This window comes from Physella acuta, unplaced genomic scaffold (genome assembly GCF_028476545.2).
Source record: "Physella acuta isolate Inbredline_101_S28 unplaced genomic scaffold, ASM2847654v3 ptg001232l, whole genome shotgun sequence".
In the NCBI taxonomy this organism is placed as follows: Eukaryota; Metazoa; Mollusca; class Gastropoda; family Physidae; genus Physella; species Physella acuta.
The window spans coordinates 105,232-118,922 of NW_026732748.1; the positions used below are offsets into that span (position 1 = coordinate 105,232).

The following is a 13,691-nucleotide window of genomic DNA, read 5'->3' on the forward strand; positions in this document are numbered from 1 at the left end:
CTTATATGGTACTTTTCCATAATGAATAGCTTCATGTTGATTTTTGGAAAATCCTTGTAACAAACTTTCTATGACACACATAACACTCAAGTAACCTTTTGTGCTGAATGAATTGTTTTATGTTGCTTTAGGTTACTCTTGGTAGTCAGCTTTTTATGACAGACATCACACTTATATAACTTTCATATTGAATTGCTTTATGTTTGATTAAAGAAGAACTGGTAATAAACTTTTTATGGCACACATCACATTCATGGTTCCTCTCTCCTGTATGAATAGCTTTATGTAAATTTTTTATGACAAACATCACACTCATGAGGCTTTTCCACTGAATGAATTTCTTTATGTATCTGTATGTTCGACTTTCTAGAAAACCTTTTATGGCTTATGTGACTTAAAAGCAGAATGAATTACTTTATGTCTAATTAGAGAAGAACTGGCAGTAAACTTTTTATGGCACACATCACAGTCATATGACTTTCGTGCTGAATGAATAGCTTTATGTTTAATTAGAGAAGAACTGGTAACTAATTTTTTATGGCACACATCACATTCATATAGCAACTCTTCTGAATGATTAGCTTCATGGTGATATAGGCGAGTCCTTGTTGCAAATTTTTTATGACATACATCACACTCATGTGCATTTTCTGCTGAATGAATTGTTTTATGTTTGGTTAGTCTAAACTTTCTTGCAAACCTTTTATGACACACATCACACTCATGTAGCTTTTCTCCTGAATGAATAACTTGATGTTCTTTTAGAGCATACCTTCTTGTAAACTTTTTATGACACACATCACAGTCATGTGACTTCTCTTCAGAATGAGTTAAATTATTTCTTTTCAAATGAGCACTTCTAGAAAAAATTTTATCGCATAGATCATGCTCATTTAATCTTACATCTGTGTGTGTTTCTTCACATTTTACTAGAAGACTTCTATGCTTTAAAATAGTTAAGTTTTGATTGTTACATTTCTGTAACAACTCTGACTGATCAAATATTGAATTATCCATGTTTATAAACGTATCCTTGACCTCTTCTATATTATTTAATATCTCTGTCTTTATGTGAGAAAGATTTTCATTTAGATTTGCCACTGGCAAAAAGTTTACTTCTACTTTTAAAACATCAGGTTTTACATCTTCAAAAGATTTTTGGTCTTCACTTGTTTTAAATTCTGATAGTACATCAGGATTTTTGTTTTCAGATGTGGAAAATAAATGTGGTTTTGTGTCATAAAAAGATGAACATTCTGTAAATCCCTCTGGGTTTATGTTTCCAGTTGAAATTACATTGGCAATATATGCATTGGTTTTCTCAGATTGTTCATGTTTCACTCCTAAAATACTTGGTAATTCTTTTAAATCAGCTGCTCTTTCTTCCATTTCTTTAGCTGAAAGAATGATTTAAAAAAAAAATGAAATAATATCTCTAGACAATAATAAATATGGGACAGGGTGGCCTAGTGGTAGAGAGTTAGACTGCTAACCAGAAAGTCTCAAGTTCGAATTCAGGTTCAAGTTAGTAGAACGTCCCTGAGTACACTCAGCTCTTATGGGTACCTAACTCATGTTAGGGAAAGTAAAGGTGGCTGGGCATAGTGCTGACCCAACTATCCCTTCATATGCAGAGGTTACAGAAACAGATGAACTCTACTTCACATGCCCATAGATAATCAGGTTTGAAAGGGAACTTTACTTTTACAAAAATAATACTTTTTTTTTCAGAAATATGTATGCTGACATAAGCAGTTAATGATAGGGTTAGTTGTTTTTCAAATTAAGCTTTAACATATACATGCAACAACATGTCAAAATAATTACAAATACCAGATTAAAGGAGATATAATGATACAAATGTATAAAGCTATATAAATACAGAAACAACGTTGCTACAAAATCTTAAATACCTTGAAGTCATAGGTCGCTGTGGTTAAGAGATTTGGGATAGTAGAAAATAGAACAAAAAATTATTGGACACATTTTATCATACTTAATTATTCCAATTTTTGGTTTTATGCCTAATTCATTTTCTTTGTACTGTATTTCTTAAATATTTGTTTTGGTTATCAAAGCAAATGTAGCTGTACAACATCATTAACAAAAATAACACTCAATTGCCTGACATAAAAATGTACGTCTGTTTATACTATGTAGTGGTTTTTTAATTATGATAGTTTAATTTACATTAATATTACTTTTATTGGTCTTCCTTGATATATTTATGTTAATGTTTCTATTATTAAGATTTAAAGGGCGTGATACATTAAAGTTGATATTAGCCTTGGGCCTAAGGTTACATTACCAATTAATTAATGAAATACATGGACTGGACTAGGAATGTCATGCAAACATTGTTTCTTTCATTGACAGCTGTTGTTTGGAATGCATATTTCTCCAATATGATAGATAACTGAATAATAAACCAAAAACAATGGTTAAATATATCAATATAAGACAGATTTTTTTTTAATGCAATAGAGTTGCATGACTGCGTGTATATTAGTGCGGAATAGCTGGAAGAGACTGCCTACTAATTTGGACACAATTTTAATCAATTCATAAAAAATTAATTATACATCCAATAAGTCAAATTTAATGTCAGATTGCATTGTCTTCATGTCTTGACCCACGTGCCAACTTTGAACCGAATCTGTCAGTCAGAAGTGCTCGAAATTTTTGCTCTGCCGTTTCGATCTAACTGACGACAGACAGAGACAGTAAGTTAAAAAATTATACACTACTTCTTCTTCTTGTTCGTTCTTAATTTTTAGTGTTGGAGGGTATCGAGCCTTATCTACCAGAGGGTTTGAACTGCAACTCGAATTTATCAACCATGAGATTTTGCCGACTCGACCACGCCTCCATCACAATTAAGGATACGTGTCAACAGGTTATGCGCCATATAGGCCGTTGACTCCGATTTCAGCCTGCCTTTCTGTTTTGGATTTGCTTCCATAGCCTTTGTCCAACTAAGAACAAACTACAAGACAGCAGTAGTTTGAATTTGGAGTTGTCTCTCCTAGAAGAACGGCAGTCCCCAGCTAACGAGACTCATCTGCCCGAGGGTTCGAACTAGGGACTTTTCGGTTTAGCAACCATGAGCTTTACCGACTCGACCACGCTGACCCCTATACAATACTATTTAAATAACTATTTTAAAAAAGCGTGGGTTTCTTCCTAAATATCAGTAAAGGTATCCAATATATACTAAAGTGATCCACGCTTTTCTTTATAGTTATTTAAATAGTAGTGTATAATTTATTTTCTACTTTTTAGTGCATTATTACATAAAAGCTTGTTATTAAAACGTTTTTATGAATTTCTTTTTCAGTACATTAAATTTTTAAAATTTATAATAGAGTTGCATAACTAAAAACCATTGCGCACCTAATGAATATGATGACACGTGTATAATAGTGTGGATTAGTTTGATGAGACAGCCTACTAATTTGGACATGATTTTAATTCATTCATAAAAAAGTAATTAGGCAACCAATTAAGTCAAATTTAATGTATGTTGAATTGTCTTCTTAAACCCAGGTACCAACTACGAACCGTATCTGTCAGTTAGAAGTGCCCGTAATTTCCCTCGGGCGTTTTGATCTAGACAGACTGACAACTTACAGACAGAGACAGTAAGTTAAATAAAAGCTTGTGTAAAACAGCAGTGTTTGCGAGAGAGATTTGCTATAGACAGCGGCCATCTGTAAACTAGAGTGGTTTAACAAAAAAAAAACTGAAACAAGATGGCTGTCAAAGTAAACGAGTTTTAGTTGCATCTGATGAAAACATTGCTAGTCTATATTTATTACTGAAAAGTTGTAATACAATTGTTTAAAAACAGGTACATAATGGAAATTGGAAACATTTTTGTAATTTTCAAAACATACATCCTCCTAAAAATGTGAAATAATTACCAACATTTAATTAGGCACCTTCTTTTCACATTACAAGCCTTGTATCTATTGGCGATAGATTATCGCAGAATCTAATATTAGGGCCTACTATTCCTACTAGGCTAATAATATTATTTTTTTTAAAAGTACTAAAATCTATGCAAGATTTAACATAATTCAACAATAAATTACCATCAATTATCAAGTCAGGGACAAATCCTTAAAAAAAAAACAATAAAAAAAAACAAATCAATAGATGGTGCTGGAAAAAAAAATAGGTAATCTATCGTTTTAGGTGTGTAAAATTGGCTGAGGCTAATAATGTGCAAAAACGACTCATTGTTAAGGCTTAAAAAGAAGTAAAGTGTGATATTTGAGTCAAATATTATAGATAACTGAACAGCAGTGTTTGCGAGCAACATTTACTATATAAAAAGCGGCCATCTGTAAGTTAGAGTGGTTTCACCTGAATCTCTTACTATATTTTTACCAAAAAAAAAACCAACTTAAACAAGATGGTTGCCTAAGTAAATGAGCTTGGTTGCATTTAATACAATTGTTTAAAAGCAGGTTAACCACGCTTACAACAGGTTCTATCACATGCGTTAAGTCAAGTGCAGCTTTACACATGCTTTCCTAATGCAAAATGCAATGAAATGACATCACTGTCTGCGTCTTATGCTTGAAACTTTGTTTTTTTTTAAAGCTTAACTATACCCACATTTTTGTGTGCATATTCTTCATTAAACACACAGGGATTCATCACCAATGTTTTGCTTTTTCTGAGGATTCATGGCTTCACTTAATTTGGTAGCGGACATGAAGCAAATCTCAGTTCAAGGCAGGGTTTCTAAATGTCTGGCGGGCCACAAAAAACTCTGGCCCGTGGGCCGCACTTTGCTCACCCTTGGTATGACCTAACATTTACTTACACTAACCTTTAACATTAAATTTTAAAGATTAATTAGGCCTAATATTTTAATAATTAAAATAATGAGACTTTTTAAATTCAGTAACATTGTGAATTTTTGTTATAAAATATATCTGTGCAAACTAGTTTTTATTAACATCGCCACAGCAACACCCTGTGGTAGCCTACTAAATCTAATTAGCAGTGTTTCTTTCAGACTTTTTTCTCCTGTTTGGGGGGAGGGCACTTTATATTTCTGGGGGGTGTGGGAACCTCTTCTAATTAGACGCTATTATTTGAATTTTCTGTTGTTGGTATATGTATTCATTAAGCTGCAAATCATTGAAGGCTTCTATCAGCGACATGGCCTATTGAAGTAAGTCTGACGGATAATGTAAGATGGGTTTCATCAACGAGTTACCAATCTTATGTTCTTAAGACAAGTGATCTTGTTTTCTAAAACTGAGTTATTTGAATGTAAACAATGCCTGCGCTTGGATCATAAATATCGGGACACTGGTTTACCTATACTACCGCGTGAAAACCTTGAGTGTACGTTAAGCACTCAGCGAAAAAATGCGGTAAAACACACTTCGGTGACCACCCATGTGTCAAGGATGTAGAGGGGCGCTCTCGGGAGCCCTCAGTTACACTACCGCAGAGGTACCGCGTACGGTCCCTGGCTACTTAAAACTAACATAGGCGCCATAATGTTCATAGGATAACCCAGAGTGCCGAATAGTAGCGTCCTGTTAACAATGTGACACAAATGAACAGGATTTTTTTCTTTAACACGAAAAAAAATTATTTGACGTTTTAAACATCAGTGTGACTGATGCAATATGTTAGCGTTTCTAATGGTCTATTATTAGATGCTCGATGTCAATTTCTGATTGGATCGTCTAAAAATAGATGCTAATTGCATCATTCGCAAAGTGACAAAACTGTATGGGTTTTTTTTACGGACTAAAAGAAACATCCCATATAATAGTCTAAACTTGGTTAATTTTTCTGATTATTAAAGTAAAACGTATTACATAGCCCTCTGCGGGCCATCTGAGCATTTGGGGGCCAAAACTGAAATTTGTCTTCGCAGCCAAATTGCACCCTACCAGGGCCACGGATTCAATTTAGTGAGCGACTATAACGCCCCATCTTATCCATTGTCTATCACACTGTTTAGACCGAACGTAGTCGCCATAGCGCTCATGGGAAAGACCAGGACGCCAAAATCGCATCCTTAACGGCGATCGGGTGAACGGTGTAAAACTGCAATCGACTTTTATTTCCATATACCGTATATAAAGAAAAATTGCACTCTCCTATGGCGCCGACCTTGCGAAAAAAAAATATATTGTTTTACAGAAACCTCCCTTGGAGTGTTCTTATCAGCTCCCCAAAGTTTCATAGCACTCGGATGAACGGTGTTAGATCGCATTCGACTATAATTTTTATATACTGTATATCGAGAAAAATCGCACCATCCCGTGGCGCTGCCTTTACGAATTAAGATTATTTAAGATTTATCAGAACCCTTTCCTGGAGTGTTCTAATCAACTCTCCAAAGTGTTATATCGATATATAGATTTATTTGAAATTTTAAAATATTCAAACATTATTTTTAAAAGTTATATATCAGTTACATCAACAGTATAATATATTAAGGCTCACTCTCTCTTGCAGCGGCTGTCCCGAGCGCCTTCACTAAGGCGGTGCCAAAAGAGGTAAAAAAAATATTTAAAAGCTCATTTTAAGCTAAAGTATTGAATTATTATACACAGTCAAAGTGGTAACAAAGCAAAAGCTAGTGACTGGTAAAAAAGCGCCACCAACCTTTTCAACGGGGTAAGGACGTTTTTTTTTTAACATGAATAAATATAATATAAATGGGAGGTGGTCACAAAATTGAAACTTCATGTCGGGTGCCCGACCTACGCCTCTGCTCTCTTGCAGTACAAACAGATACAAAATTACCAACTTTTCAGGAAAAAACAATTACACTTTATTATGAAAAAAAGTTTTGATTTTAATGAAGTTTTAACAAGATTATCAAAGGAAGTAGAAAACAAATGGTCTACAATCTAGATTTAATTTAAATTAATTGCAAAAATGAAATCATGCTCAACATGGATGATATTCATAACTACACACACAGATTATGCAAAAATTTCACTAATTAATTTACTAATACTAATAGTAATAAGAAGGAATCTTTTTCAAATGGACATTGTGAAGAACAAAAAAAATTATGATTTTTTTTGGACATAACTTTAAGTAAACTTGCTAAGACACACAGCAGTCTTTTTTTTTTTTGGAAAAAAAATGTCAATTACAGTTTTCTCTAAGGAAAAGATTTCCTCTGCTTTAAAACATCAAATTTTATATTTTCAAATGGATAAAAAGCATTGTTTATCTGTTTTTTTTTGTGTTAATTTATTTCAAGTTTAAGATCTCATTAAGAAATCAAGATTTGTGTTAACACATTAAGAAAATAAATTTGACCTCTCTCTTGAATAATTTGCTTGTTATACTCATGTTGTCACTAAAGGGGTCATCCATGTATGAAGTCAGCACAAGGGGTGGGGGTGGGGGGGGGGGGGGAGAGACAAAAAAATTGACCTCATCTACATGTTGAACTTAATATTGAAGTAGTCGAAGTATGTGTTGAACATTTTTAAGCAAACATAAAACAGGTAGGGTAATATGTATAATGTAGTAATTACACACACTGGGTAATTACACACCAACACAATAAATTGTCTTTTTTTGTGAATTAATATACACAAATCTAAATAATTTCATATATATATATATATATATATATATATATATATATATATATATATATATATATATATATATATATATATATATATATATATTTATATGTTTAATTTGAACTACTTCTGAATCAATTATCAACAGAAACTATCTATTACACAAATCACAAATGCTGTATAACTTTCTTTGTGTTGATAAAGATTAATCCTTGTAGCAAACTTTTAATAGCACAAATCACTCATGTGATGCCATGAGTTTATGTCAATTTAGTTTTTATTTTAAGAAAACCCTTGATGACGCACATCACACTTATATGGTGCTTTTCCATAATAGCTTCATGTTGATTTTTGGAAAATCCTTGTAGCAAACTTTCTATGATACACATAACACTCAAGTTACCTTTTGTGCTGAATGAATTGTTTTATGTTTATTTAGGTTACTCATGGTGGTAAATTTTTTATGACACACATCACAATCATATGACTTTCGTGCTGCATGGATTGAATTATGTTTATTTAGGTTACCCTTGGTTGTAAACTTTTTATGACAAACATCACACTCATATAACTTTCGTGCTGAATGAATTGCTTTATGTTTAATTAGAGTAGAACTGGTAATAAACTTTTTATGGCACACATCACATTCATGTTTCCTCTCTCCTGTATGTATAGCTTTATGTTGATTTAGATGACTCTTTGAGACAAATTTTTTATGACATACATCACACTCCTGTAACTTTTCAGTGGAATGAATTAATTTATGTTGCTTTAGGTATGACGTTCTAGAAAATTTTTTACGACACACATCACATTCATGTAGCTTCTCTTCTGAATGAACAGCTTTATGGTGATTTAGGTTACCACTGGTGGTAAACTTTTTATGACAAACATCACATTCATGTAGCCACTCTTCTGAATGAACAGCTTTATGTTGATTTAGGTTACCACTGGTGGTAAACTTTTTATGACAAACATCACATTCATGGAGCCCCTCTCCTGAATGAATAGCTTTATGTTGATTTAGATTCCTCTTTGAAGCAAATTTTTTATGACATATATCACACTCTTTTAAACTTTCAGTGGAATGAATTAATTTATGCAGCTTTAGGTAGGACTTTCTAGAAAACTTTTTACAACACACATCACATTCATGTAGCCTCTCTACTGAATGAATAGCTACATGTTGATTTAGGTAAGTCCTTTTTGCAAATTTTTTATGACAAACATCACACTCATGAGACTTTTCTGCTGAATGAATTGCTCTGTGTTCCATTAGGTACGACATTCTAGAAAACCTTTTATGACACACATCACATTCATGTAGCTTTTCTTCTGAATGAACTGTTTTATGTAGATTTCGGTTACCCTTGGTGGTAAACTTTTTATGACAGACATCACACTCATATAAATTTTGTGCTGAATGAATTGCTTTATGTTTTATTAGAGTATAACTGGTAGTTAACTTTTTATGACACATATCACATTCATGTACACTTTCTCCTGAATGAATTGCTTTATGGTGATTTAGATGACTCTTTGAAACAAATTTTTTATGACATACTTCACACTCTTGTAACTTTTCAGTGGAATGAATTAATTTATGTAGCTTTAGGTAGGACTTTCGATAAAACTTTTTACGACATACATCACATTCATGTAGCCTCTCTACTGAATGAATAGCTACATGTTGATTTAGGTAAGTCCTTTTTGCAAATTTTTTATGACAAACATCACACTCATGAGACTTTTCTGCTGAATGAATTGCTCTGTGTTCCATTAGGTAAGACTTTCTAGAAAACCTTTTATGACACACATCACATTCATGTAGCTTTTCATCTGAATGAACTGTTTTATGTAGATTTCGGTTACCCTTGGTGGTAAACTTTTTATGACAGACATCACACTCATATAACTTTTGTGCTGAATGAATTGCTTTATGTTGATTTAGATGACTCTTTGAAACAAATTTTTTATGACATACATCACACTCTTGTAAACTTTCAGTGGAATGAATTAATTTATGTAGCTTAAGGTAGGACTTTCGAGAAAACTTTTTACAACACACATCACATTCATGTAGCCCCTTACCTGAATGAATTGCTTTGTGTTTATTTAGATTCCTCTTTGAAGCAAATTTTTTATGACATACATCACACTCATGAGACTTTTCTGTTGAATGAATTGCTATGTGTTCCATTAAGTACGCCTTTCTAGAAAACCTTTTATGACACATATCACATTCATATAGCCACTCTTCTGAATGAATAGCTTTATGGTGATTTAGGTTAGTCCTTGTTGCAAATTTTTTATTACATACATCACACTCATGTTTCTTTTCCGTTGAATGAATTGCTCTGTGTTCCATTAGGTAAGACTTTCTAGAAAACTTTTTATGACACACATCACATTCATGAAGCTTTTCTTCTGAATGAATTGCTGTATGTTTATTTAGATGAGTCTTTGAAGTAAATAATTTATGACATACATGACATTCATGTGACTTTTCTGCTGAATGAACTGCTTTATGTTGATTTAGATTCCTCTTTGAAGCAAATTTTTTATGACATACATCACACTTTTGTGACTTTTCCACTGAATGTATAGCTATATGTTGATTTAGATTACCTCTTGTAGTAAATTTTTTATGACAGACTTCACATTCTTCTAACCTTGCTCCTAAATGAAGTGCTTTATGTTGTTTTAGATATGTCCTAGTAGCAAACTTTTTATTACACATATTAAAGTCATGTGACTTATCTGCTGAATGTGTAGCTTTATGTTTATTTAGGTTAGTTCTTCTAGTAAACTTTATATGACAAATATCACACTTATGCAGCCTCTCTCCTGAATGAATTGCTTTATGTTGATTTAGATTCCTCTTTGAACCTAACATTTTATGGTTCACGTCACTCTTTTGTGCTCTCACTATTTGGTGAAATTGTCCATTTTGGTTGAGTTTACTAGTTAAGGGAAACCTTTGATTACACAGATAACACCCACATAGCCTCCCTCCTGAATGAATAGGTTTATGTTGATTTCGTTTACTTCTTGTAGCAAACTTTTTATGACACAAATTACACTCATATGACCTCACATCTGTGTGTGATTCTTTACATTTTACTAGAAGAGTTTTATGCTTTGAAGATTTTAAGTTTTTTGTCTTACACCTCTGTAAAAATACAACCTGATTTGATGTTGGATTTTCATTGTTGTTTATCTGAATATTCTTAAGCTCTGATAAATCAGTTGATATCTCTGTCTTTATATGAGAAATATTGTCAGTTAGGGTTGTCTCTAGTGATAGATTTAAACCTGCATTCAAACCAGCAGGTTTTATATCTTCAAAAACTGAAAATAAATCAAGTCTATCTGGTTTATTATCTACATGTGTTGTAAATTCTGATAATAAATCATGATTTTTGTTTTCACATGTTGACAATACATTTGCTTTTGTATCATTAATTTCTGTAAACTCCTCTTGTTTTATGTATTCAGCTGGAATTATATTCAAAATTTCTGGCTGGTTGTCCACATGAAGTTCTTGCTTGATCTCTAAAACACTTGTTAATACTTCTATATCAGCTTCTCTTTTTTTTCTATCTTTAAGCTCCATAACTAAATAATTAAATAGTTTTTTTGAAAATAATATTTCTAGAAATAATCAAGAAACATAAATAAAAATGTTCTTCAAAAACATGAATGTTGACTTATGCGGCTATGCATATTCTTTTCACAATAAGCCTAACATAACACCTATGTCGAAGACCACTACAATGGAGGCTTTTTGTGTCATTAATATTAAGAGTAGTCACACACTACTAGTTATTCTCAGCGTTATGACAACTGAAGAGTAAACTATTTAGTCCACTGCCTGGCCTCTAGGTTGGTGCTGTGATCTCATCATTCATAACAAAAGTGCTTTATTCATAGTTTTCCATTAGGGTCCTATTTTGGATATAATAAAAATGGCTAAATAATTCTTCTTTCTAAAAAAGAGTGTTAGGCCAAGTGTTAGGTTAATCATTTACTGACAGTTAATCCTATCCCTAACAAAACCTTTATAAATTAGAGTTAGGTGTATGGTAGGATGTATGCATTTTAGTTGTCTCTGAAAACTAGTTAACTACTAAACTAGGCTACCACCCCTTTATTATAATTAAGAACATTCTATTATTTGACACTGGTATAAAAAATGGCAGATTCTAGCTAGAAGAAAATGTGCATGCGCATAGTTACAAAACAGCGCTACAGTGATCTGGTTTTTTTTTGGTCATCTAAATGTTCATTGTTCAGGCCTATGAGTTGTCCTGAAGGAACTAACATGATAAAAATTAGGCCTAGCAGATTGGAATATTAAATATGCTATTAAAAATATTTTTTTAAAGAGATATACTTTACTTAGTTACAGACTAGATCGGTAGATCTCTTTACTAGTTCTAGATAAACTAAATTCTATCCCCCTGATGATCCACCTAAAGCGTAAATGCTCAACCACATGATACAGTTAGTTTTGTTAGAAGAATAAGGTTAGAAGAGTAATATGAGCCCATTGCACAGCTACTTAGGGTAGTTTAAACCCACTGCACAGCTCTTAAGGGTAATTTCAGCCCATGTTTAGCCTTTTTAGGTCATTGCATTTTTTGCGTCTTCTGACAACCAGCCTAGGCTAGAGGGCAAAAGCTTTTTCCGACTAGTCACTTCATTTTTTATTTTATCTCTAGTCACTTCATTTTTTATTTTATCTCAGGTCAACAATAGTTTAATTAATTTTTAATGATGGAAGGCCTTTTGTCAAACTCATCCACTAACATCACATACTCAACTAACATACATAATAATTAATAGCATAGTGAAATTCTCACTTACAGGACAGTAGCTAGCAGCAGTGCCAGTTTGCAGCACTAGCTACTAGCTCGAATAACTACACTAGAGAGTCACTATATATATATATATATATATATATATATATATATATATATATATATATATATATATATATAAGTACTATGACTAGTCACTTGACTAGAGTTTCTAGTGGCCTAGCACTAGACCTACTAGCAGTGGACTCAGGCACTCCTCCATTTTTAGACTCAGTTGACAGTTGTTTTGTTCAGTGTGTGAATTCGAGAGTTGCGTTGCTTAATTTATTAATTATAAATTTAATTTAAAAATTTGTGTGGCTATGCCTTGCCCCTTGAAAATTGGTCCAGATTCTAGTAGATCTATGTTTGGTAATCTATTATTTAGGTACGTAAAATCGGCCGAGGCTAGTAATGTGAAAAATGGGTGACTCATCAAATTTTTGTAATTATTTCACATTTTTAGAAAGATTTAAGTAGTAAAAGTTACAGAAATGTTTCAACCCTTCATTCATGTACCTGTTTATAAACAATTGTATTAAAACTTTTCAGTAATAAATAAAGCTTAGCGATGTTTTCATCAGATGCAACCAAGATAATTTACTTTAGAAGCCATCTTGTTTAAGTTTTTTGGTAACATTTTATGATTTTTGCTAGAAATTCAGGGGAAACCACTCTTATTTGCATATGGCCTCTTTATATATATATATAGGCATTCCGACTTCCGCTGTTTCGATTCGGTATTTCACATCCGGACTTTTTGAGAGCAGTCTTTATAAAAACTTGCCATTTTCCGAAGAATGCAGAATCTCACTGTTGGAATCGAGTTTTTAGAAATATTCGATACAGATATTCTAGTGTAGTCGTATTATATGTTTCAATTAGAAAATTACCGCCATTATGACAACCTTAAAGCCAAAATTGATCTCACGATTCTAATGTGTTTATCTCGCGAACATGTCCTGTACGGTGCTGTCACATTTTAAATAAATTTACATATTAAACACATTATAAGTGTCTTGCCATTAGTTTTAAGTGTCCATTTAATAAATATTATTATAATAACGGTTTTATGGCATTTACTACTTCTGTTTACGAGTTATCATACATGTCAAATCCCCGAGCTAGTGCTTCGGCCTTGACAACGCCATGGCGTCGGTTTAGCACTGCATTACCTATTATCAATAAAATACGCGCACTAATGCCAATGGCGTAGTTTTCGAAGTTGGAAAGAATTTAA

The 13,691-nt window shown here is 32.7% G+C and overlaps 1 protein-coding gene across 1 annotated transcript; it reads right to left on the reverse strand.

Moving 5' to 3' along the window:
* Nucleotides 1–378: 378 nt before the first annotated feature.
* Nucleotides 379–11,205, reverse strand: LOC131957320 (zinc finger protein 600-like). The gene is made up of 5 exons (XM_059322052.1): nt 9,742–11,205; nt 9,322–9,546; nt 8,118–8,970; nt 773–1,397; nt 379–604 (listed from the first exon to the last, which is right to left on the reverse strand). The coding sequence occupies exons 1-5, from the start codon at nt 11,203–11,205 to the stop codon at nt 379–381; spliced, it is 3,393 nt and encodes a 1,130-aa protein (XP_059178035.1).
* Nucleotides 11,206–13,691: the final 2,486 nt, after the last annotated feature.

Coding starts and splice junctions, on each gene's coding strand:
- LOC131957320 (XM_059322052.1), bottom strand. CDS start 11,205: ATGGAGCTTAAAGATAGAAAAAAAAGAGAAGCTGATATAGAAGTATTA. Junction 8,971..9,321: donor AAAAGTCTCATGAGTGTGAT/GTTTGTCATAAA, acceptor TGTCATAAAAAG/TTTACCACCAAGGGTAACCG. Junction 1,398..8,117: donor TAAAAAGTTTACAACCAAGG/GTAACCTAAATA, acceptor TCATTCTTTCAG/CTAAAGAAATGGAAGAAAGA.